Source organism: Trichechus manatus, unplaced genomic scaffold (assembly GCF_000243295.1).
Source record: "Trichechus manatus latirostris isolate Lorelei unplaced genomic scaffold, TriManLat1.0 scaffold00073, whole genome shotgun sequence".
In the NCBI taxonomy this organism is placed as follows: Eukaryota; Metazoa; Chordata; class Mammalia; order Sirenia; family Trichechidae; genus Trichechus; species Trichechus manatus.
In genome coordinates, this window is record NW_004444009.1 from 8,051,549 (window position 1) to 8,077,032 (window position 25,484).

At 43.5% G+C, this 25,484-nt stretch overlaps 1 protein-coding gene across 1 annotated transcript in view; it reads right to left on the reverse strand.

Annotated features, from left to right (window-relative positions):
* Positions 1-7,445: 7,445 nt before the first annotated feature.
* The window catches only part of VANGL1 (VANGL planar cell polarity protein 1), a 56,817-nt gene continuing 38,778 nt past the window's right edge, over positions 7,446-25,484 (reverse strand). Inside the window, exons 5-8 of the mRNA XM_004380361.2 lie at positions 14,089-14,222; positions 12,552-12,684; positions 10,554-10,788; positions 7,446-7,761 (exon numbers count right to left, since the gene is read on the reverse strand). Of these exons, the coding sequence (XP_004380418.1) occupies positions 7,501-7,761; positions 10,554-10,788; positions 12,552-12,684; positions 14,089-14,222 (763 nt within the window). The 3' untranslated portion in view covers positions 7,446-7,500. The remainder of the gene's footprint in view (positions 7,762-10,553; positions 10,789-12,551; positions 12,685-14,088; positions 14,223-25,484) is intronic.

Genomic DNA, 25,484 nt, shown 5'->3' on the forward strand with positions numbered 1-25,484 from the left:
AAGACTGGATTGTGTCCTGAGGCAATCTCTTGAGATATAAAAGACAGAAGTGAGCAGTGAAACAGGGGGACCTCATACCATCAAGAAAGCAGTGCTGGGAGCAGACTGCGTCCTTTGGACCAGGGTCTCTGTGCAGAGAAGCTCCTAGTCTGGGGGAACACTGAAGAAAAGAAAACCGAAGGAGAGGAAAAAGCCTTCCCTTGGAGCTGACGCCCTGAATTTGGACTTCTAGCCTACTTTGACTGTGAGGAAATAAACTTCTTCGTTAAAACCATCCACTTGTTATAGCAGCACTAGATGACTAAGACATCATCTATTCATTTAAAACATGTTTCTTGACCACGAAATGATTGGCGACCAAGTAGTTTTTGTTACAATGGCAATTACACTTTCCATTCAACTATCGTAAACAATTGTCTTGGTTTTCATAGACACTTGACAGGTTACCTTGAAGAGGGTTTCAAAATTATGCAAGAGTGAAAATGTTCCCTAAAAAGTAAATAACTTTCTAGATTGGAATAATCATATGCAGAGAAGATACAATATATGATTTGGGATTTCAGTTTATTTTCCAAGTTTTACAGTATAAAAAAATGTAAAGTGTGAAATGTTTTACAGTTAATTGGGACGGAAGAGGGCTAAGACTGGAAAACTGAAAAGATAACAAAAGATGCAGGTCTGCTGTATGTCCATCACTGAGGTTAACATTGCTACTGACGTTACAGTGAAGAGGTTCATAGCATAAATCTTATGATGGTAAGTGAACATACATGTGCAGACAGTTGCTGGTTGTGTAATTCATTCATTAACATGTTTTAAAATGTCTCCATGGAGTCCACAACCCAGTTATGCAGGACATCACACTCAGGCTTTGCCATATACATACAGTGACCATGAGTAGAGGTTGGTTAGCAAAACTGCCCCTCCTGGTTACCAAGTACAGTATTAACTAATTGGAGAGAACACAAAAGTCCCTGGCCACATATTTGCACAAATAGTTATGACTCCATCAGACAGAGACAAATGACTTCATTACTGAACTTTTTAGGTTGATGCTGGATTCTAAATCCAAAATTATAAACTCCTTCGAACACAAAAGCAACTGTCAAACAAGCTTCTCTCATAAAACATCTGGCCCAGGCCTCTCTGGCCCACTCGCTAGCATCTTTTTTGATGAAGTGATCTGTCCTCAAGGCAAGTTGAGTTCACCACCACAGTGAGCCAGTATCCATCGGCCTCAACCCCTAGCCTTGCTAGTATAGCACCAGGACAAATGTCCTTCACTCTAAGCAATAGTTACACTCAAGAACAATTGCTTGGAAATAAAATTTGGTTCATCATGCCATAATTTGGGGGTCCCAGAAGAGTTTGTCATTTAATGGAACCCTACAGTAAATCCATGATAAAAATAAGAAATCATCAAAGTTCGGGTTTTCTTATGTTCTTTTAAAAAAACAAAATTATGATCAACACTAAGTGAATAGCCCATTACTTCTGTAACTGAGGGGCACTGGCAAACGAAAAAGCAACTGCCACCTCTTTCTACCTGGTCCCTGGAATGGCATGTGTGACCGTTCTAAGTTCCCTATCATCATGAGTTGAACTAAACTTGTCACCTGCAGATCAGATGCCCCAAGTCCCATTATTAATTCCCTGAGCAAGTCTCTTGTCCTCAGAGATGAAGCTTTGATATGCTAAGGGACATACAAAACCAGACAACTGCATATTCAAATATTTCTTATCCAAATATTATTTCAGTGCCAAAGACACTCTTAAAAGTCAGAGAGTTTATCACATTTGCCCTCAAGGCTTAGGACTAAAATGTTTTATTTCACCAAGACATAGGACAAAACATTGATGTTCCTAGGCTGAGAGACCTTCAAATTGGTCGACTCTTAGCGCCACACTGGAAGTTACCCATCAATGTGCTGCTTCAGGCTTTAAGAATCTGTTGTTGTGTTGGGGAGATTCCAAAACAACCCATTGGTTGAAACGAAACCAACTGGGTTATCTAAGTAGAAATGACGGCATCCTGGTGGTGCAATGGTTAAGCACTCAGCTGATAACCGAAAGGTTGGAGATTTGAACCCACTCAGCAGCTAACTGGAGATCTGCTCCCGTAAAGATTTCAGCCTTGGGAACCTGATGGGGCAGTTCTGTCCTACAGGGTCACTATGAGTCAGAATGGACTAGATAGCACGTAACAAATAGAAATGGGGCAGGGCCTGGTAAAAGGGACTCCCCGTGTCCTAAAATCTAATTTCATTCAGTAGTTTTACACTTCTTACCCACCATTTGAAAGTTTGTCTTAATTCCTAGACTGGCAACACAGGAATGTGAATGCCACCATCCCTTCCTGTCCTCCAATGAAAGCAAACAATGGGAGAGAAAAATGAGTTCAGGGAACAATGGCACCTTGTGTTCTACATCAGGTGTAACCCAAGCAGGGCTGGGTTTGCCTGGGGGAGTGGGGATTCTGAATTCTTTCAATTGAAATCTCCAAGGAAATCAGCCAGCACAAAGAAGTTAAGGCCACAGCTCTCACACAAACCCAAAGTGTTAAGACCAGAAGTGATTCTGCCTTCATCAAACTCCCCACCCCAGGTTCTGGTTCAATGGTTAAGTGTCCCTAGGTCCCTCCACCTCATCCAAAAATGCCAACTCATTTACATCCTTTAGTTCATACTCTAGGTAACCTGGGCCAAGGATTTAGAATCAAACACCTAGATTTGTAATTCCATTTACTAGCCATGAGGCGTTGGACAAGCCCCTCCCTCTCCGATGTTTCTTTTTTATTACCTATAAAAGAGTTAACCCCTATCTTAAAGGACTGGGAGAATAATATGGCTGCCTAGAACAACAGCTAGCATACAATACCTGATGTTAGTACCCATTCCTTCCTTCTTTGACCAAAATATAATGCTTTGTCTAAACTGTGACTCAAAAATCTAATTTTCTTAGCATCCTTTTGGTTAAAGTTCTATACAATGAACTTTAGTGGAGCGTCTAAGCTATCTCAATTACTATTGCACTGAACACCATTCAAGAACTGTGCTATGGGCTTAAGGATATTTTGTATTTATAATGGAATATGACTATGAAGTTACAGAGTACTCACAGTAGTGATTTATTTCTTATAATAAGACCCATAAAGCCGAAACTCTGCCCAGAAATACTTACATCACTTTACAACTGCAGGGTCTCTGCTGCAGGACTTTTAAATAAATGTTAACATTTCCATGCTTTGAGTAATCAATCATTGCTGTTTACAATTTCTAAGTTATATTGTGAGATTTTATATAGTAAGACTTCCAGAGTAGTAAAGTTTGAGCAGCAATTATCACAGAGCTTCACCTTTCTTTCTGTTACTTCCTTTCTTTCTGTTACTTGCTGTTTGGGGGTAGGGTCTTCGAGCAAGAAACAGTATAAATGGATTTCACTTGCAGGGCAGCAGGCTCACCAAAAGGTATTTCTGTGCTAAAGCCATTTACTCCTGGGGAGAAGCCAATGGAACTGAAGAATAAAGGAGGGGAAGGAGAAGTAACTGGCTCTGGCTTTAGAGTAACCTCCCAAATGACAGGCACTACTGAGAAGTCTCTAAAACATAGGGCATACGAACAAATACAGGTATACACCCTCACACTCACCGATATAAACACATACACAAATATCTGCTGACATACACATCCACCTGCTACAGATAACAATGTTAGGATGTCTAATGTATAAATGTGTTGTCCATCTGGTAATACATACTCAGAAACGTTCACATGTATGGAAACATACCCACAAATACATGCCCCCATTTAGGAAGTCTCATAGAACAGGATTTGTGGTTCGGGGATTAGGAGGTTCGGTCCACCAACAGGCTCCTGGCATCCCACAGAGGCACCAAAAAAACCCATTTTCGTCGAGTCAATTCCGACTTTTAGAGGTACAGCCATACCTAAATACATGCAGCACTCGAGAGAAGATGAGATGTAACAATGTGAGTACTTGACTACAACCAACTATGTATGGTACAGGGGAAGGGTGAGCTCCCCATTCCCATCCAACACACCAGCACAGCCACAATCTCTCCACTGACAAGGATTTTCAATGAGCCGCAACACGACAGGGCCACCTACCTCATACCATTTGCTATACAGAATTTGTCTTCTATGTAGATTGAGAAGCAGAAGGCAGAGAGGGAGAAAGGGAAACAACAGTTGGGGGAAAAAAATGGTGGTCAAGCAATCACAATAGCTGTTAAGTTTTTCTCTGGGGGCTTACTTTGTAAACTTGAGCAAAAGTATTCCACATTTTGACTTAACTGACTACGCAAAGGGTGGATGAACAAAATAATCTTAAAATTCCTTCCAACTCTAGGAACGCAGACTTTTTTTTAACATTCATTTCATGGATTATTAAAAACTCACACCTTCACGAAAGTATACACTTAAGAACAAAAAGTAATCTACTGGTTAAAGCATCGCCAGGGCAAAGGGAAACTGCAGACATACACTCTTTATTAAGCTCATCTACTCTTTAACACTTCATGTTCAGATTTTAATAACTTAGGCTGAAAGTTATACAAAAATCTATAAACATTTAAGGCAAATGAAACCCTATCTCCTCTAAAGTGAACATATATTCTACTAGCTTCAGGGCATAGTTTACCCCCTTTAAAAAAGAATAGCCTATTGGTCCCAAGAACTGAAATAACGATGCATTGTGTTCAATTTTGTATGACACAGCTTTCTGAAACCTGCAATTTTTAAACACCATTTACATTGTTCCCACTGCACCAGTAACTCAAGCTATTAAGAGGTTGAAAGTGCAAAGGCCTTATACAGATCCTGTATTTTATTTTGCTATTCTTTCAAAAGGGACTCAATGCAAAGTCAGTTAAAAAAAAAAAATCAATATTCAATTTAAAACCAGAACAATAATTTTAGAAAGTCTGACATTCTCCTATGCAAAGGATGGAAGAGGGGGAGAGAGAAAATAAATTCCTTAATTTAACCTTTCTCCACCATGCTGGAAATGCACACGCCCCAGGAGAGAGCAAATGACTCCAACTCAACCCTTTCTTGACTGGTAATTTATGATAGGGTCTGAAGCACAGTATTTTAAAATACTGACAAACTGTATCAATAAGTATGCTGCTGTTGTTAGCTGCTGTCAAGTCCATTCCAATTCATGGCACTCTTATGTGTAACAGAACAAGACGCTGCCCGGTCCTGTGCTATCTCCATGATCTTTGATATGCTTGAGCTCAATTAACTATATCTAGTTAATTGGTGGCGCAATTAACTATATGCAGTTAATTGGTGGCACAATTAACTATATGCAGTTAACTGGTGGCACAATTAACTATATGCAGTTAACTGGTGGCATAATGGTCAAGTGCTCGGCTGCTAACTGAAAGGTTGGTGGTTCAAATCCACCCAGTGGCTCTGCGGAAGGAAGACCTGGTGATCTGCTTCCGTGAAGATTACAGCCAAGAAAACTCTATGGGGCAGTTCTACTTAGTCATATGGGGCCGCTATGAGTCAGAATCGACTCGACGGCACACAACAACAAAGATATATTTATGGCACTTCCAACTGTACTCTGTTCACAGTGCAGCAGCCATCAACACATTCACCATCTTCCACCATCATTCACCCTATCTTCCAAAATATATTTCCTGAGAAAGACATCACCATAAGGAACTTCCAGTTTGAAGGGACCTACAGGCAAAAATTGAGAATAAAACACCACGGTTAAATGGCATGTATTTTTCATCAACAGAAACATGTAAAGTATGTCTTGACTCCCTGCCACAGCCACTCACTTCCCCTTCCTTCTTTCTCAACATGTCTTCTTGAGCTGTAGGCTGTTGATTCAAGAATGGTGTTTACTTTTTCAGGTACACGTGTATTACAAATATCCAAAGCCAATTTTGATTTTAAAAATGATACAGAAAATACTATACCACATCCAAAACGCATAAACAGTAAGAGTATACACACACAGAGTATTCTGACAGGGCCCTCCTTCACTAAAGCAAGGTAAGCGATTTCCCTAAATACCTGGCAAAAGCAAGAGTGCATACTTTCTCAAGATTTGTTGTGGATACGGGAGGCAAAGACAGCCCCCCTGCAAGGTGACTGCAGGACTCTGGGATGGCTCTGGCCCCGGGAAGCGTCTGTTCCCCAGGGCAAGGAGAGAGCGTACTGAAACCAGCTGCATTTCAGAAACAGATCACATATGAATCATTCTGGACCAACACCCTCGCTCCCTACTTCTCCTTCTCTAAACTCTACAGCCTATACATTTTCCTTCTCCCCACTCTACCAACTCCTCAAAGTAACTTAAACGTCAGGGGCTGAAGAAGCCCCTTCACTGGTAGTTACCAGCGGTGGTGATGGGTTTCACAATGGTAGTGGTCAGGAAATACAGGGGTTGGACATCAGCAGTTGCCATTGTGGTAGGCAATGTTTGCTCTCTCTCAGCAGGGCGGCTTGGTATAAAACTTTGAGAGAACTTATCTCCCCGGAAAATTAGATAGCACCAAGCTGTACCAGGCAATCCCAGGGTCACAGTGTTAGTCTCCCCCTGGTTGGTATGGGCAGTGGGGAGGGGAACTGGGAAGGTTGGGGTTCCTACTGGCTCACTCTCACTGTCCTCCCAGGTGGGCACTCCACACTTCTCGTATGGGGGACTGACCTGCGCAAAGGGCCTGAGGGCACAAACGAAGAGCCAGGTCCCAATAGCCCTCAAAGACTGACCCTTCCTGGTTAGTGCTTCCAGCCAGATGGAGCTGTGTGGGGTGTGTGTTAGGGAGGGTGGGATGCAGCAGAGACGTGTAGACAGTCACAGGCAGAGGAAGGGGCTACTTGCTTCAAGTCAGTAGGGAAATAGGGTAAGAAACAGGGCAGGTAGGTTTTCTCTTTGGGGAAAAAATAAACTGATAGTGCATATTTTTGTTGTGATATTTCTCTGAAGAACCTAAGGCAACAAAGAACAAAGATAAAGGAAGGCATTTTTTGAACTGCCTGTGGCTCCATAAGGGTGCTGTGGAACTGGACATTTGCACACAGACATATGTGGACATGCAGTGTCTAGTTTCCTGAAAGAGTAAAGACGTATGCCCCAGACGTCTATGGGTGGGCTCAATAGAAACAATGGGAGGACGTGGCCACGGAAGAAAGACAGGGACTAGTTGTAAGGCAAGGTTCCCAAGAATGCACCAGCTTCAATTTGGTTTACAGCTGCAGAGAAACTCCAGGGAATGGCTTCTTGAGAAGTCCCATCGTCAAGAGTCAGACGTCATCAGTTATTTTTTCCAGGGCAGACATCCCCTGCTTCCTTCCAGATAAAGTGCAGATGGTCAAAGGGTACTGGTCTATCACCTGCCAGTTTCAGTCAGCAATGAAGAATCCAAAAAAAAGACACCCCTCTGGTATACATATATCTATATATATATCTATATATATATTCTTTTTTTTTAATAAAGCCACAAATATAGAACTTTTAAACTGATGTCTCAGACTGTAAGCGAAGGACGAATTTGTGAGACTTGGGGTCTACGAACTCTTCTGAGAGTACGATGAAGGGAATTTTCTTCACATTGACAACAAGGCTGAAGTCCAGGCACTTAAGGACAAAAATGATTCCATCCTTTAGCCCATTAGTCACTGCCTCGTCACTGACAAGTCTCCACTGCGTAGAGAGCCACCGATCCTTGTCATACTGCAGGGTGGGACCTGCGCTGAGGTAACGTTCCAGGAAGGCCTGAAAGCAGAGGAGAAAGATGGTTAAGGAAAAAGGAACCATTTCCAAGGGGAATCCTGCCTCAATCTCTTCCAGGGAGCTATCCATTCTTATGCCGACAACAAACAACTTTCAAACAAGCGAAGACTTTATATCAGAGCCCAGCTTATCATACTAAATTCCCACCAGATCCTCAAAGTGCAGTCCTTATTGGGGAGGGAAGAATTTTTAGGTTTCCTCATTCTCCTTTGCTATTTTCCAAATCGGAGGGTGAAGGTGGTGGTAACTACAGAGGAAAGGGAAGTAGGACGGCTGGGATCAATGTCTGCCCAGAAGACTTCACTGATCCACCAGCCTACTCTAAGGATATGAACACCACTGTACCCTGGTGGCACAGGGGTTAAGAGCTCAGGCTGCTAACCAAAAGGTCAGTAGTTCAAATCTCCTTGGGGGCATTCTACTCTGTCCTATAGGGTCCCTATGAGTTGGAATCAACTCGATGGCAATAGGTTTTTTGGTACCTACCCAGAAGGTGCCTATCACTGCTTTTATATGCTTGTAGGTCTACCTCCTCCTACTAAACTGGAATTTCCTTTGCGCAAGGGCAATGCCCGGCACAGAGGAGCACTCAGCCAATACTACTTGAATGAATACATGAATATACTTGCACACCCCTAAATGCATGGGCTACCATTTCCTGGCTGTGTGACTTTGGACAAGATATTTAACCTCTGTGTACTTTGGCTTAGAGGGCTGCTGTGAAGATAAAATGAGCAAACTCTTGTAAAACACATACGGTCATGCCTGGCACACAGTAAGTGTGCAATCAACGTGCGTGGTGGTAATTATAGGTTGAACTGAGCGTGCACAGGGTGAGTCCAAAGGATGAGCAGACACAGCATCCACCCGCCCGCTCATGAGTTCTTTGCTCCAGCAGCACTGACTGAGCTCCTTGGAGTTCTGTCTTCCCTGTGCCTTCATGTATGCTGCTCCTCCTGCTACTTACCATTAAATCTCCATTCAAATCACCTCCTTGAACCTCTCAGACAAATTACCATGCCCTTCTCTAAGCTCCTATGATCACTGGGCATGACTCCAGAGGGACACCTTACTTTCTGAACATTTACTACTGATTTGCCCATCTGTCCCTGACACTAGTCCTTATTCTCACCGAGGGCAGGAACGACGCTTTTGTTTTTGTTTTTAATTTGAATTTCCAGTGTGCTCTGCATATACCAGGAGCTCAAAAGCATGTACATTAAGTCAATAAATACACTGATTTAGTGTCAGGTGAGGGAGAAAGAATGAACCACTAACAGACAGAAAAATATTGGGATACATCAATCTTGTCCTAGACACAGGTCAAGGATAGTTCCTAGGTGGTATCCCCTTCCAGCCACACTCACTGCTACTTCCACTTATATTATTTCTGATCTGTGGGACATAGGTTCTAAGGCAGAAAGAAGAGCTGTATCTGTAATACAAACATGTCTAATATAAAAATAGCTTTTATGAATCAGTAAGAAAAATAACAAAATACAGAGAAATAAATTATTAAGATTATCTATAGATGAATAAATATTAATAGAAATCAAAAAAATGAAAATATGTTCCACTACATTAATACTTAAAGAAATATAAATTAAAATTTAAGAATCTGTATTTTCCTCCTACCAAGTGGGCAATGATTAAAAAGAATGATAACACCCAATGCTGACAAGGATGTAAAGAAATAAACAGTCTCATAAACAGTTCTACATATTCAGACATATTCATCTTTTTGCATATTCAGACATATTTTGCCTACTTGCAACCATATTATTCATACTATTTTGCATTCTGCTGCTTTTCAATTTAATATTCTAACAAATATTTTTTCACATTTCAACAGGTGATATAAAATTTTTAAGCCACTGCTCTGTTATTTCCAGTTTGGAATTATTACCAATTATTCTGCAAAAACCATCTTCATGTATATTCATGGATACTATCTGCTTGTGCTGAACACTTTTCTTAGGATGAGTCCTAGGAGTGAGAGTCTGCTGAATCAAAGAACACAGAAATCTTTATGGTTTCTTCCTGAATATTCCTAAGTGGTTGTTACTGATTGATAATGCAACCAGCAATGCACAAGTATACTCCTTCACTCCACCTCGTCAGTGTGGTGTTATGTATGAATGGTTACATATTTACTATAGTGTGAAGCTTGTTTAGTCCCCACCCCTAAATTAACTCTTTTAGTCTCACAACCCAATAAAGTAGGCATTAAGTACTATCCCCATTTTACAGATTTGAAAACCAAGGCACAGAGCCATTAAGCTATTTTTTTTGCCCAAGTTTATAAAGCTAGTTGGTAGCAGAGCCAGGCTGGAACAAGTCAATCTGGCTCCAGAGTCCAGAGTGCCTGAATCACTACTCATACTGTCTCTAAGTGAGTCTTTCCTTTACCTGAATCTTACCCATTGCCGTCGAGTAGATTCTGACTCATACTGGTCCTACAGGACAGAGTAGAACTGCCCCACAGCATTTCCAAAGAGTAGCTGGTGAATTCAAATCGCCAACCTTTTGGTTAGCAGCTGAGCTCTTAACCACTATACCATCAGGGCTCTGCTTGAATCTAGAGGCCTTCAAAAGGCACATTTGAAAAAGTGTACCAAGATAATATACAATAAGTGAGAATCATGAATTCTTATTAACTGGTGTTTTAGAGAAGCCTTAGATTTTATCATTCTTAGAGACACTCGAAAATGTGATTTGTCAAGCTCTATAACAGACCCAGCCGAGGTCAGCAGAGCCAGCCCGGAGAGGCTCACCTTTGGGGTCATGCTGTTGGTGATGCAGAAGGCCAGGTGCTGCAGAATGCTCTCCATGCTGTGGTAATGCTGCTGCCGAGTGGTGCGCAGATACTTCTGCAGAGCCCTGGCCATGGAGGGGAAGATGGCCTGGGCGGCCTCCCTGGGGTCCATCACCTCCCCTGGGGCTTTCTGCTGCTCCTCGGCCTGGAGACGCTGGATGTGGATGAAGGCCTCTTCCACTGCAACCACCAGCCTGGGAAGGTGAACGGCAACCCAGTAATCAGCACAGTGCCCACTGCAGGGCTTGAGAACCAAGTCATCAAGGACCTGGAATGATTCCTCATCAGCTTGCTGCCTCCAGTCTCCCACCAACTCACCCAAGGCCCAGTCATAGTGGTTACTTCCTTAGTTGTCACTCCAGATGGTTGAGAGGAAGGGGAAGGAAGAAAGGAAGTGTTATGGATTGAATTGTGTTCCCTAAAAGATATGTTGAAGTCCTAATCCCTGTACCTGTGAGGGTGACCCTGCTGGGAAATGGAATTCTTCTGTTATGTTAATGAGGCCGTATCAGAGCAGGGTGGGTTCCAAACCTAATCACTTCTGAACAGGTCTTATAAAAAGGGTAGACAGACCCAGAAGTGTGCACACACACACATACACACATGGGGATGAGACCACATAAGGATCCATCTACAGGTCCAGAAATGTCAAGAAATGCCCAGGGCTACAAAATCTGAAAGAGGTAGAGAGAGCAGAGATAGAGAGCAGAGCCTTGTCAATGCCCTGAATTCAGCCTCCTAGCATCTAAAACTATGAGACAATAAATTCCTGTTCTTTAAAGCCCCTCACTTGTGTTTTTGTTATGGCAGTACTAGGTAACTAAGAAAAGTAACAGCAAAAATAACATGGTATGGAAGCTACAGGGTAACAAGAAAGGAGCCTAGGACATGGGGCGATAAAGTCTCATTTCTGCCACTAACGAGATTGGGCAGCTCACTTCAACGCTTTTTTTCATCTCTATAATATAGTGGTTAGATAAAAAGAGTTCCAAGTGCCCTCAAACTCTGCTAAAAAAGGCTCTGCACCCACTGAGAGGTGGTCGGTGGTGCAGATCCCAAAAACCCACTACCATCAAGTCGATTCTGACTTATAGCGACCCTATAAGACAGTGCAGAACTGCCCCATAGGGTCTCCAAGGCTGTAAATCTTTATGGAGGCAGACTGCCACATCTTTTTCCCATAGAGCAGCTGGTGGGTTTGAACCATCAACCTTTTGCTTAGCAGCTGAGTGCTTTAACTACTGTGCCACCAGGGCTCCTCCAGTGGTGCAGAAGCAACCTTAAAAAGAACCAGAGCTGAAAAATAAAAAAAAAGGACTAGAGCTGTAACCCCCTTCATCTAGCCAACCCCCCCACCCCCACCAGCCCCTGGGAACGAGGAGGGGAAGAAAGAGGCACAGCGCACATGACAAAAGCCACCACTGTCCACTTCAACTACTATTCTCAGATCCTGAAAACCAGCAAAGCCTGGCAGTGCAGGCCAGGGACCAGCAGCTTCAGTGTCACCTGGGGATTTGTTAGAACCATGTCTTTGGCCCAACTCCAGACACTGTTGTTGTTGTAGTATGCCGTCAAGTCGATTCTGACTCACAGCGACCTTATAGGACAGAGTAGAACTGCCCTATAAGGTTTCCAAGGAGCAGCTGGTGGATTTGAACTGCTAACCTTTTGGTTAGCAGCCTGAGCTCTTAACCTCTTCACCACCAGGGCTCCACACCAGACATACTGAATACTAATCTTGCAGGTGGGGCCTGGGACCTGTGATCTGTATTTTAAGAAGTCCTCCAGGTGATGCCTACACATGCTGAAGTTTCGGAAACACTGGAGCAGGACGCATCCAAAGACTCCAACAGGTCACGTCTGTAAACAGATAGTTCACTCTGGTGTTCTTTTAAGACAAAAAGTGTACTCCAAGAGGGTGCTGGTGTCCAGGAGGCAGGAAGGCAGTGAGGCATACCTTGCTCTCCGCTTTTTCACCCGACGTTCATGTTCTGCTTCTTCATAATACAACTCGTTGTGGCTTGAGTCCCTGCGCCGAGCTGCTGCGGCAATCATGGCCCGGGACTGACCAGTGGCGTTGTTACTGGGGCCTTTGGGGAGAATGGTGGAGGAAGAACAGCTTGAATGCCAACTAGTACCGGAGTCTGTCAATACCGTCCGCCCAACTCCATGAAGCATACACAACAAATCCTCAAAGTAACTTCCCAGGAAGGAGAGCTATAACCTGGCTCCTCATTCACTACACCCAAGGCAGGAGAGGAAGGAAATCTTCCTAAACTCCAGCGTGATCCATGGAAATGGAAACAGGACTCAGAAGGGGATGGAGAATGCTCAACAATTAAAACGCTGGCCAAAAATAACACACAGAGTGAGCTGAAGATGTTACTTACCATCTGTTACATAAAGTTTCAGTTTAGCCATAAGGGCAGCTGGAACATCCCATTTCAGCAACAAGACAATGAGAGAGGATGAGAGGGCCAGGGATAACAAGGACAGACAAGAGAAAAAATGCATGTCAAGGGACATGGAGACACTGCTCACATACAGGACAACAAGCTCTGCTGGAACATCACGGCAGCCACAGTGTTAACAGAAAGCACCAATACTTGAGAACACGCCAAAGGGCTCATTTATTAATACACACTCATAACTCCTGGTTTCATTCCCTGTATACTCATCATCTAAACTTTTAAGAAGGACAAGGTACATTTCATGCGTTCTTATGTTTCGCCTACTTAGTGACTTGGTTTCGCTAGTGGAAATTTTCACTATGGTTTCAGGTGACTGGTGAAATTTACCAACCCTTTTGGATTTATGAGGAGCACACAACTCAAAGAGCCAAAAACACAATGGTGAGGATATCGCCTCCCAAAACTGACACTGTCTATAAATCACTTGCGTTGCTGACACGATCCTCTTCTAGGGTTTGCAAAGCTCTTGCCTGACCCAAGGTGTCCCGGAAGAAACGACACTGTGTCCTGTTTCTTACACCGACCATCTGATATCCTGATACACAGCTCTGACTTCCCCGCCCAGCCTCTGGCCTCCTGCCACCCACTCGACTCCAGCTCCCAGCCAGGATTGAGAAATGCCTGTAAATATCTCACCAGATACCTGAACTACTGAGATTTCTAGTCTTAACTAATTTGGGTAGCTTTCTGAGTCTTTGGGCAAATTATCCAAATTTTGAAAAGCAGGCCTTTCTTAATAGCTTTCAGTAAGATGTTCCTAGCAGGAGGCAAGAGACACACCACTATTGTTTTCAATCATAAACTCCCCAAATGAAGGAACCTCCCACATATGCAGACTGTAAATCAACATTCCTTTGAAAATCTGCCTGGCTGAAACAAAACAGAAATTGTTCTGAAATGAGAATGTACCATGAAGACAAGCACTGAGAGGAGGCAGAACCACACAGACCACAAAGTTTAAGCTAAATAGTCGCCCAAACAGTGCCCCCTACATCTACCACAGAGCCGTTTCAAGGCACCTACCATCTACATTGTAGACTTTCAGCCCAGCCATGTTCTTGGCTGTTTGGAATTTGGAGGCTGTGAGGAGGTTGGGGTTGTAGATGGTGAAATCTTTGTAGTAATTTTCCAGAACCACCAATGCTGCTCGCTGGATACTGAGAAAAGAGGGCAAAATTAATGCAAGGCTTCTGGATACTGAGAAAAGAGGGCAAAATTAATCAAGGCTTTTCCATTGAAGAAGCAGGTCCAAAATGAAAAACCCCCTTTTTGTGTCAGATGAAGTCATAAAACACCAAGGATAATCTCACAGAGAAGGCTACTGGGCCTCATCACGCCTGTCTCAAGGATGAGAATTTAAAGATGAAACCAAGTCGTGTGGCCAAGTGGCTTCCAAGTCCTTCCCAGGGCACGTCATCAGCCACATCTCATCCAGCCTATAGTTGCAAGAGGAAGAAATTACGACTTCGCTTACATTTGTATAGATTACACAGACTTCTCTATTTTTTCCCCCAGTTTACAAAAGAAGAAACTGAGGCCCCAAAGAAGTCAAGAGACCTAATAATGGTCACAGAGCTAACAAGTGAAAGAACAAACTGTAGATCCAAGTTTCTCAAGTACTACTTCAGTGTTTTCTCCCCCACACCTCGATGTCCCTTGGTGTAAGGAATCCTGGGTTTTAGGGTTTATACTGATCAGAACAGTTACAATTTGTTATGGATTGAATTGTGTCTTCGAATAATGTGTGTCAACTTGGCTAGGCCATGATTCCCAGTATTCTGCGATTGTCTACCATTTTGTCATCTGATGTGATTTTCCTATTGTAAATCCTACATCTATGATGTTAACAAGGTGAGATTATCGGCAGTTATGTTAATGAGGCAGGGCTCAATCCACAAGATTAGGCTGTGTTTTAAAATAATTTCTTTTGAGATATATAAGAGAGAAGTGAACAGAGAGACATGGGGACCTCCTACCACCAAGAAAACAGAGCCAGGAGCAGTGTGCGTCCTTCAGACCTGAGGTCCCTGTGCTAAAACACTCCTAGACCAGGGGAAGATTGATGAGAAGGACCTTCTCCCAGAGCCTACAGAAAGAGAAAGCCTTCTCCTGGAGCTGGCAACCTGAATTCAAACTTCTAGCCTCCCAGACTGTGAGAGAATGAATTTCTCTTTGTTAAAGCCATCTGCTTGTGGTATTTGTTAGACCAGCACTAGATAACTAAGACACAACCATACAGCGCACAGCTCACTTAAAATAAGCAAGATGCAGACATTAAAAAAACCAAATCCGCTGCCACAGAATCAATTTCAACTCATGGCAACCCCACGTGTTACGGAGAACTGCTCCACAGGGTTTTCTTGGCTGTGATCCTTACAGACACAGATCGTCAGGCCTTTCTTCCACAGTGCCACTTGGTAAGTCCGAACTGCCAACCTTCCAGTTAGTGGCCGAGAATAAACCATTTGCCCCACCCAGGGACGTTATTCAGATATTAGACATTAGCCAGTCCTGACTCCTCTTCTTTGTCCCATCTATCTTCCCCTAGGCCAGCCTGAGCTCCCTCTTTCCAGACCTCATGAGCTCCCTGCAGTCTCAGCTGAGACTGTTTTTTCTTTCTTGGTCCACACTCCTGCCCCTTGGACTGCTGTCTCTGGCCCGCAGCAGAGGTGTATGAAGGGGGACTATTCCTGCATCAATGTCTTATGATCTCCAACCTATCTCCTGCTTGGACCCTTGGAGAGCAGTGAAGGAGCGAGAATATAGGATACCTTCCTGTCTTAGTTATCTAAGTACTGCTATTATGGAATGAATTGTGTCCCCCCCAAAGCATGTGTCAACTTGGCTACTCCATGATTCCCAGTATTATGTGACTGTCTACCATTTTGTCATCTGATGAGATTTTCCTATGTGTTGTAAAGCCTACCTCTACGACGTTAATGAGGTGGGATTATCAGAAGTTATGTTAATGAGGCAGGACTCAATCTACAAGATTAGGTTGTGTCTTAGTCAATCTCTTTTCAGATATAAAAGACAGAAGTGAACAGAGAGACATGGGAACCTCATACCACCAAGAAAGCACTGCCAGGAACAGAGCACATCCTTTGGACCCGAGGTTCCTGCGCTGAGAAGCTCCTAGATCAGGGGAAGATTAATGACAAGGTCCTTCCCCCAGAGCTGACAGAGAGAGAGAGAGCCTTCCCCTGGAACTGGCACCCTGAATTCAGACTTCTAGCCTCCTAGACTGTGAGAGAATAAATTTCTGATTGTTAAAGCCATCCACTTGTGCTATTCCTGTTACAGAAGCACTAGATAACTAAGACAGCTGCTATAACAGGAATACCACAAATGGGTAGTTTTAAAAAACAGAAATTTTATTTTCTCATAGTTTAGGAGGCCAGAAGTTCAAAGTCAGGGGAAGACTTTCTCTCTCTGTTGGCTCTGGAGGAAGGTCCTTGTCTCTTTGAGCCTCTGCTCCTGGGTGATCTTCATGGGGCTTGGCATCTCTCTTCCCCCATCTCTGCTTTGCTCGCTTGTTTAATCTCTTTTATATCTCAAAATACATTGACTCAAGATACATCCTACACTAATCCTGCCTCATTAACCTAACAAAGACAACCCATTCCAAATGGGATTACAACCACAGGCATAGAGGTTAAAATTTACAACACATATTTTTGGGGGACATAATAATTCAATGCAGAACAATTCCAAAGGCTCAAACAAGTGGTCATGTCTGTAAACTACACCTCAGCTTGTATGCTGATGCTGCCTTCCCTTGTCTGAGGGCTCCCTGTGCCCGTCAGCCTCAGTTGGCTCTGTTCTGGACGCAGATGCAATGCAACCCTGATGTACAGGAATCAATCAGAGAGGATCTTTCCCCACATCCCACTCTTAGGGAGCCAGAGGCAGGGAAGAGATAACCAAGGAGTTGCTTGTTTGGAAAACAGAGACGGGGAGCAGGTAAGACAGGAGCCTGAAACCAAGATGCTCAAAACTGAGAACAACACACAGCTCCTCCATCATTCTGCCCTCTTCAGATGGGCATTCCCAGCTCTGTCCTCAGGCCCTCTGCCCACTGCTCAAATGCGTGGCTGGCTGCCTTCAGGGCAAGTATGCTCTGAAGCTGAATATAGGGAAGCCCCCCAGCTTGGGATGACATAGATGGGTCTGAACAGGATTGATGAGAAGGCAGATGGACCCCACATGCCCCCCTACAGCCCTGGGGGAGGGCCTGGGACAGCAGGAAAGAGGTAGGAAACAGATAGGAGAGTGGACATGGGGAGGGTGGTCAGGCCTCAGAAATGAGTATGAGAGACAAAACAATACACTCTTGGTCATCCAGATTTTGAAGGCACAGGCATTCACTTACTCAACCGCTCACTCATCCTCATATTTAAGTTCCTATGTCTATCAAGCACTAGAGATACAGAGATGAGAAAGAACGAGTTTCTCCTTAGCCAGTCACATCTTGGAACATAAGCTATGTGACCAGTGCTTTCACGCTGGGTAAACACAGAGAGGAGGTCTTAACTGCCGGGAAAGGGGTTGAGGGTACGCTGTGGTGCAGGAGTAGGTTCCAGGAACAGGCAATTTGTGTGTTCTTACAGGTCTTTGTGTATACAGACGTCCTCTCTGCTAGCTCTGACGGCCTCACCAGGTGGACCCCACCTGCAATACTGTCCTAATCACCCCCTTGCCCCTGTCTGTGGCATACTCTGAAGAAGGGCAATTGAGACTTCATCTCCTACTCCATCCAGAGATTCCTCACCTCTCTCCCTGATAACACATCACAAACATACCCTTTTGCACCTATACCACCCCCGCTACATACTCCCTCATGTTGCTCTTCCAGATTCTTTTGGCTTTTGTGAGGCTAGTAGCTCCCCCACAGAGAAATGAGTCTCATTTTTCTATATACAGATACACTGGGGTTCAAACTATTTCATCCCTTTCTTATAGAATCCAGACTTACTGGACCCACTGAGGCTAGACAAGCCCCCAGATACGCTGCCCAGAGGAAAAATTTAAAACTTGAACCAAAACTATCCCCTGAAATCATCTTCAAACTACACAATAGTTTAATTGAAATAGTAAAGAATGCTCACCTTAAGCATGTGCTCTATTTTAAAGAATTATCTATATCAGATCAAATTAACAATAACACTAAAGCATAGATGAATAGTTTATGGGGCAGTGAGTCTAAGTCAATGGTGGTGAAATAGGGGAACAGATAGCAAGAATGGTGACACAGCATGAAGAATGTAACCAATGACACTGAACTGTACCTGCAGATATTGCTGAATGGGTATATGACCTGCTGTGTATATTTTCAGCAAAAATAAAATGTTAAAAAGAAGAAAAACCTATTTCATCCCACACTCATATACTGACATGGAAATTCCAGCCAACATCTCTAGGGCCTGGATTCCAGCAGAAAATTATTTCCCTAATCAAAAGCAAAAAATAAAAAGGCAATTTTCAGAGGTTATTCTAAGGTTTATATTCAAAGCAAAACGATCTTTGGTTGGTGGGTTTTGCTGTTCTGTCCAGCCAGGCCACAAGAAGGACCCCAGGAAATCATACTAACTCAGCAGGGATTTGGGAGGAGAGAGGCGGAGAACAGCTGGATTGGAGCCTCACACCTCAAACTCTCCAGCCTGCAACCAGAGAGAGCACCTGGAGGGGCAGCTTTAGTCCACACCCAGCTCCGACAGGGCTTCCTCTTCCCAGGGTATGCCCCACACCCAGGCACCCTCCCCAGGCAGAGGGTTTCCAAATTGGGCAAGCACCATAAGCCCAGGGATCTAAGTCTACAGCTCACCTCACAGCCCAGCGCAGACCAAAGACCTGGCAAGTGTTCAGGGACTAGGCCGGGAACATCAGACAGAAATCATGGATACTACATGCACGTGTCTCACAGTCCTCCTAAAGCCTGAGAACCTTAGCTCAGAAAAACTGAACAAGGGAAAAAGTTCGGATGTCCTTCTCTTCCTCCAGCGGTCTCATTTCAACACAGGAATCAAATGACTCAGAACCTACAATGGTCCTGGCCAGCCTCCCAAGCAGACAAGCTAACACCGCAGCTGAAGGGCTCTCAGGCAAAGTTTATAAAGGCCATTAAGAGTTGTTCACACCTTCGCCCAGAGAAAATGGCCTGTTTTAAAACTCAAATATCTGGCAATATCAGGGAATGAGAGCTTCCACATAAGTAAAAATCCAGTAACACAAAAGTGAAGTGCCTGACTTAAAAAAAAAGTGGCTGCGGTATTTTGGATTAAAATCTTATATACCTTTTTCGCCTTTTTGAGAAGAGTAAATGGAATATGATTTAACACTTATTGATGACGTAGGATGAATATTATACCCTTTAATTACTGTACTGTTCTATGAATATAATGCAGGAAAGATACCAGATTCAATTAGAAGGCAGAAGGTTATCTGTCCCCATGCTGCCGTGCAGTCTGGGTATTCAAGTCTGTTTTTTATATTCTTTCTATATTTCTCCCTTACTATTGGCTATCAAAGTCATTCCTAGTTGATGCCAACCTACCTGCCTCTGACAATCTTCTGTTCTCATATACTTTCAATTTGGGTATAAATAGAGAAAATGAGCTCACCGAGGGACCAAAGTGAGGAACTCTGCTCCAAGTGATATTAGCTCTAGTGCAGGAGTCTGATGTCTATTTAAATCCAAAATGTAAGGTTTTCTATTTCTCTTCTGGTTCCTGATTCATGCTCTGTATTAAATTTGTTAGATAACCAGCTTTAGGATGAAAATAATATACTACTAATACATCATTGATGGAGTCCCTGGGTGGTAAAAACGGCTAAGCACAAGACTACTAACTGAAAGGCTGGTAGTTTGAACCCACCCAGAGGAGCCTTGAAAGAAAGCCCTCGCGATTTGCTTGCAAAAGGTCACAGGCATGAAAACCCTTTGAAGCAGTTCTAATCTGCACACATAGGGTTGCCATGAGTCATAATTGACTCAACAGCAACTGTTTTTTGTTGTTGTTGTTAACTTTATTTTTTAAATATACTATTGACTACCTGGAAACCCTGGTGGTATAGTGGTTAAGAGCTACGGCTGCTAACCAAAAGGTCAGTGGTTCAAATCCACCAGGCGCTCCTTGGAAACTCTATGGGGCAGTTCTATCCTGTCCTATAGGGTCACTATGGGTCAGAATCGACTCAATAGCAACGGGTTATTGACTACCTAGGAAAAGAATTCAGCACCTACTGGAGAGTGCTGAGCACCTGGGCATTGGCCTAATTCACAGTCCCACATGCAAGGAGCCCCTTCCCCTCGGTCAATGTTAAGGTTCAGTATTCTTCCTGTTCCTCTTCCTCTACCCTCCAAATATGGCTTCACACAAGCCCAAAGCCTTTCTTTTAGGAAGCCTTTTCCAACTTTCCAGTCCCACTGATCAGCCCCTAAACTCAGAGCATCAGCAGCTACCATGCTTGACTTGTGATACCTTCCAGGGGCATCAGGTGTGCTGGTCTTGCCTCTAACAAGCTCACCTGTGCGAGTTCCTCATGTGCAAGACACTCCGCCTTTGAATTCCCCACAGGGACATAGTATGTGTTGATTTACCTTCCTCATTCACAGACTGCTAGAATTCTCATAGCCTAGGATCAGTCCTAAGTATGTATTTCATATAAGCATGGAATTCCGGAGGCAAAAAGGGCCGCAGAGCTGAACAAAAGTAAACACTTCAACTGGGCCCAATCTCTAGACCAGAAGATTTCTGGGGAAGGAGAAAGTCAAAAAAATCCAAGTTGGTGAGAAACTTGCCAACTCTCTTCTACTTGCCATCAAGTCAACTACAATTCCTGGCAACCTCATGTATGTCAGAACAGAACTGTGCTCCATACAGTTTTCAATCACTGAGTTTTTGGAAGTACACTGCCAAGCCTTTCTTCAGAGGTGCCTCTGAGTGGACTCAAACCTCCAACCTTTCAGTTAGCAGCTGAATACTTAACTGTTTGCACCCAGGGACTCCACCACCTCTCTTACCACTGTCATATTCACAGACAAGGGGCTGTAACCTCACTAAAACGTCCTTATGCAGAAGCCCTGTATTACAGTCAGGTGGAGCCCGAGGTATAGACATGAACATGGCCCATCGAAAATCCCAGAAAGGAGCAGTCTTCCAAGACAGAGAACCGCTGAGCTCAATATCACTTTCGATTTCCAATCAGGTCCCCAGCTGGTGCGAACAGTTTGTGCTCAACTACTAACCTAAAGGTTGGAGGTTCAAATCCACCCTGAGGTGTCACAGAAGAAAGGTCTGGTAATATGCTTCCATAAGGATTACAGCCAAGAGAACCCTATGGGGCAGTTCTACTCTGTAACACATGGGGCTGCCAGGAGTCAGAATCAACGTGATGGCAACAGGTATATAATACACCCTCTTGTAGCACTGTCTAGCATAACACCCTTTCACAGACCACATAAATTTTTGGAAAACAGCAGAGATAGGCATAGCTAGAACAGAAATTCACTTTAGACTTACATATAAAAATAGTAACATAGGAATCTCAAATACAGGTATCCCCCACTTTTCAGAAGTTCCCTTTACCCCACTTTGCTTTTATGAAAGATCTACATTAGGGCATGTTTTCACTAACTGTAAGAAATCCATACAGGATTTTGCTTTCATGAAAAAAGGTGAAAAGCAGAAATAGCGTTCAGTTTGTTATGCAGCAAGCCGTTAAAGAGGCAGCATCCCGAGCAGCGATAATGGTGTTGCCAAGCTCCTTCCCGGGGAACTACACTCAGAAGTCTCAGCATCAAGCTGCCATAGCTTTGAACTGTATCTGTGAACAAATGCCTGGTGACGTATAAATGCACCATACATCACGAGATCCCATCCTTGACTTGTTGTCCCCTGTACATTTCTCTAACTGTAGGACTCCTCCCTTAGCACACACCAAAAAAAGAAAAAAAAAAAAAAAACCCGATGCTGTCGAGTCAATTCTGACTCATAGTGACCCTAAAGGACAAGGCAGAACTGCCCAATAGGGTTTCCAAGGAGCAGGTGGTGGATTCCAACTGCCGACCTTTTGGTTAGCAGCCAGGCTCTTAACCCCTGCACCCAGTTAATACAAATTCCACTCTTCTGTAAGATTCGAACCCCAGCCCTTAAACCCAGCCCCATTAGCCATTGCCAGCTAGGCTACCAGGGCTACATCACACCACCACCACCTCCCAGCCTTCCACTGTACTCGCTTTCTTTCCATTTCTGGTAACAGAAACCACACTGTTGTTGTTAGGTGGCGTCAAGTCAATTTTGATTCATAGTAACTCCATGCACAACAGAGGGTAACACTGCCCAGTCCTGTGCCATCCTCACAATCGTTGCTATGTTTGAGCCCATTGTTGCAGCCACTGTGTCAATCCATCTCGTTGAGGGTCTTCCTCTTTTTTGCTGATCCTCTATTTTACCAAGCAAAACTGCAACTTCAGGCTTGAATTTTTTTCTTCAGTTCTTTCAGCTTGAGAAATGCCAAGCATGTTCTTCCCTTTTGGTTTTCTAACTCCAGGTCTTTGCACATTTCATTATAATACTTTGTCTTCTCGAGCTGCCATTTGAAATCTTCTGTTCAGCTCTTTTACTTCATCATTTTTTCTGTTCACTTTAGTTTCTCTGCATTCAAGAGCAAGTTTCAGAGGCTCTTCTGACATCCATTTTGGTCTTTTCTTTCTTTCCTGTCTTTTTAACTGACCTTTTGCTTTCTTCACGTATGATGTCCTTCATGTCATTAGTGTTCAATGCATCAAATGTATTCAATAGATGGTCTCTAAATTCAGGTGGGATATACTCAAGGCCATACAATTGATGGTCTGTTCTACAGTCGGCCCCTTGCCTTGTTCTGATTGATGATATCGAGCTTCTCCATTTCTTTCCACAGATGTAGTCGATTTGATTCCTGTGTATTCCATCCAGCAAGGTCCACGTATACAGTAGCCATTTATGTTGTTGAAAAAGAGAATTTGCGATGAATAAGTCATTGGTCTTGCAAAACTCTATCATGCAATCTCTGGCATCATTTCTATCACCAAGGCCATATTTTCTAACTACCGATACTTCTTTGTTTCACACTTTTGCATTCCAATCACCAGTAATTATCAATACATTTTGATTGCATGTTTGATAAATTTCAGACTGCAGAAGTTGGTAAATATCTTCAATTTCTTCATCTTTAGCATTAGTCGTTGACACAAAAATTTGAGTAACAGTCGTATCAACTGGTCTTCCTTGCAGGCATATGGATATTATTCTATCACTGACAGCGTTGTACTTCAGGATAGATCTTGGAACGTTCTTTTTGACAATGAAATGTCATTCCTCTTCAATTTGTTATTGCCAGCATAGGAGACCATATGATTGTCCAACTCAAAATGGCCGATACCAGTCCATTTCAGCTCACTAATGCCTAAGATATCAATCTTTATGTATTCCATTTCATTTCTGACAACTCTGTTTTCCTAGATTCATACTTTGTATATTCCAGGTTTCCATTATTAATGGACGTCTACAGCTATTTCTTCTCATTTTCAGTCGTGCCACATCAGCAAATGAAAGTCCCGAAAGCTTTACTCCCTCCACATCACTAAGGTGGACTCTACTTTGAGGAGACAGCTCTTCCCCAGTCGTATTCTTGAGTGCCTTCCAATCTGAGGAGCTCATCTTTCAGCACTATATCAGATAATGTTCCGCTCCTACTGATGGGGAGTGTTCACTGACCAGTATTTTTAGAAATAGATGGCCAGGTCCTTCTTCCTAGTCTATCTTAGTCTAGAAGCTCTGCTGAAACCTGTCCACAATGGGTGACCCTGCTGGTATTTGAAATACTGGTGGCACAGCTTCCAGCATCACAACAACATGCAAGCCATCACAGTATGACAAATTGACAGATGAGTGGTCAGGAATCACGGTAAGTGAAACTACACTGTACAACATTATTTCTACTTTATATAGGCTGTGTACTTATATCATTCTTGCTCTTACTATGTATTAGTGTTATTTTAGGTTTTATGTGTTATTTGGTATGATTTGGTATGCTATTTTTTGGGTCTGGGAACACTCAGAAATTTTTTCCGTATAAATTAATAGTAATTCCTTCTTTTAGTGGAGCCCTGGTGGTGAAGTGGTAAAGAGCTCAGCTGTTAAGCAAAAGGTTGGCAGTTCAGATCTACCAGCCACTCCTTGGAAACCCTATGAGAGCAGTTCTACTCTGTCCTGTAGGGTCTCTAGAAGTCGGAATCAACTTGACAACAATGGGTTGGGTTTGTTTTTTTGGTGCTTCACTTTACGCCATTTAGGCTCATGAAATGTTTCACAGGAACACTCTACTTTCAGATAACAGGAATCCTGTATACATACGAAAAGACAACATGGATAATAGAATATTCAGGATCAGAAGAAGCTGATGTTGTTACTAAGGGAAATAACAGAGGCAGAGACTGGAGGAGTGATAAAGCTACAAGCCAAGGAAAGCCAAGGATTGCTGGGAGCCACCAGAACCTGGGAAGAGGCAAGAAAGGATCTTCCCTAGAGCCTTCAGAGGGAGCACCGCCCTGCCAACACCCTGGTTTTGGGCTTCTAGGCTCCAGAACTGTGAGAGAATAAATTCACGTTGTTTTAAACCATCCAGGTTGTATTTTGTTTCCACAGTTCTAGGAAACCAATACATGTGTTCAAGGAAAGAATGAAGACAGATGGCAAGGCTGGGCTAAAGTCAACAGTAACTGAGGTTCTAGACAAACAGCGAAGCTGAGAAGGTGAGGAAAGAGAGAGTATGAGTGAGTGGTGGGAGGAAGAGGGTGGAACAGGGCTGGGAATGTGTGGGTCCAAGGGAGAGTGAGCCGACAGTGAAGCAGGCAGCAGGGGCACCCATACTAAATGCTGCTCGGTCACTAAGGTCACTCAGTCTCCTGCTGTTTAAGGCGTGCCTACTCAGGTGGCTGCATTTTGGGGCCCAAACCCAGATCTTTGAGGACCCAAAATGAAAGCTGACTCAACTTTTTGTGAAAGCCCTTAACCTGTGAGAGATACCTCGTGACCTCTGTTTCACCAGACTGCTACTTCTCCTCGAGAAGAATCAAAAAGAGTTAAATCTACCTGGATGAGCAGACTTCACTGCTCCCTGAACGTGGAGATAAACTGGATATTTGCAGCAGTATGTGCATGAGCCAGAAAAGCAAATATAATTACCCCCCGAACACCGCCACCGCCGCCTCCGCCAAGAACCAAAACACAAGTGTTTTTATCTCCTGACCCTTCTGCCTTTTAATTAAAATGTCTGTCTCACAGCTGCCTTCAGGAAGGTGGTGTACACAAGTCCCACACAGATAACAGGCAATGATCACCTTGGAACTTCAGGAGAACAAGAAGAGGCAAAAACTG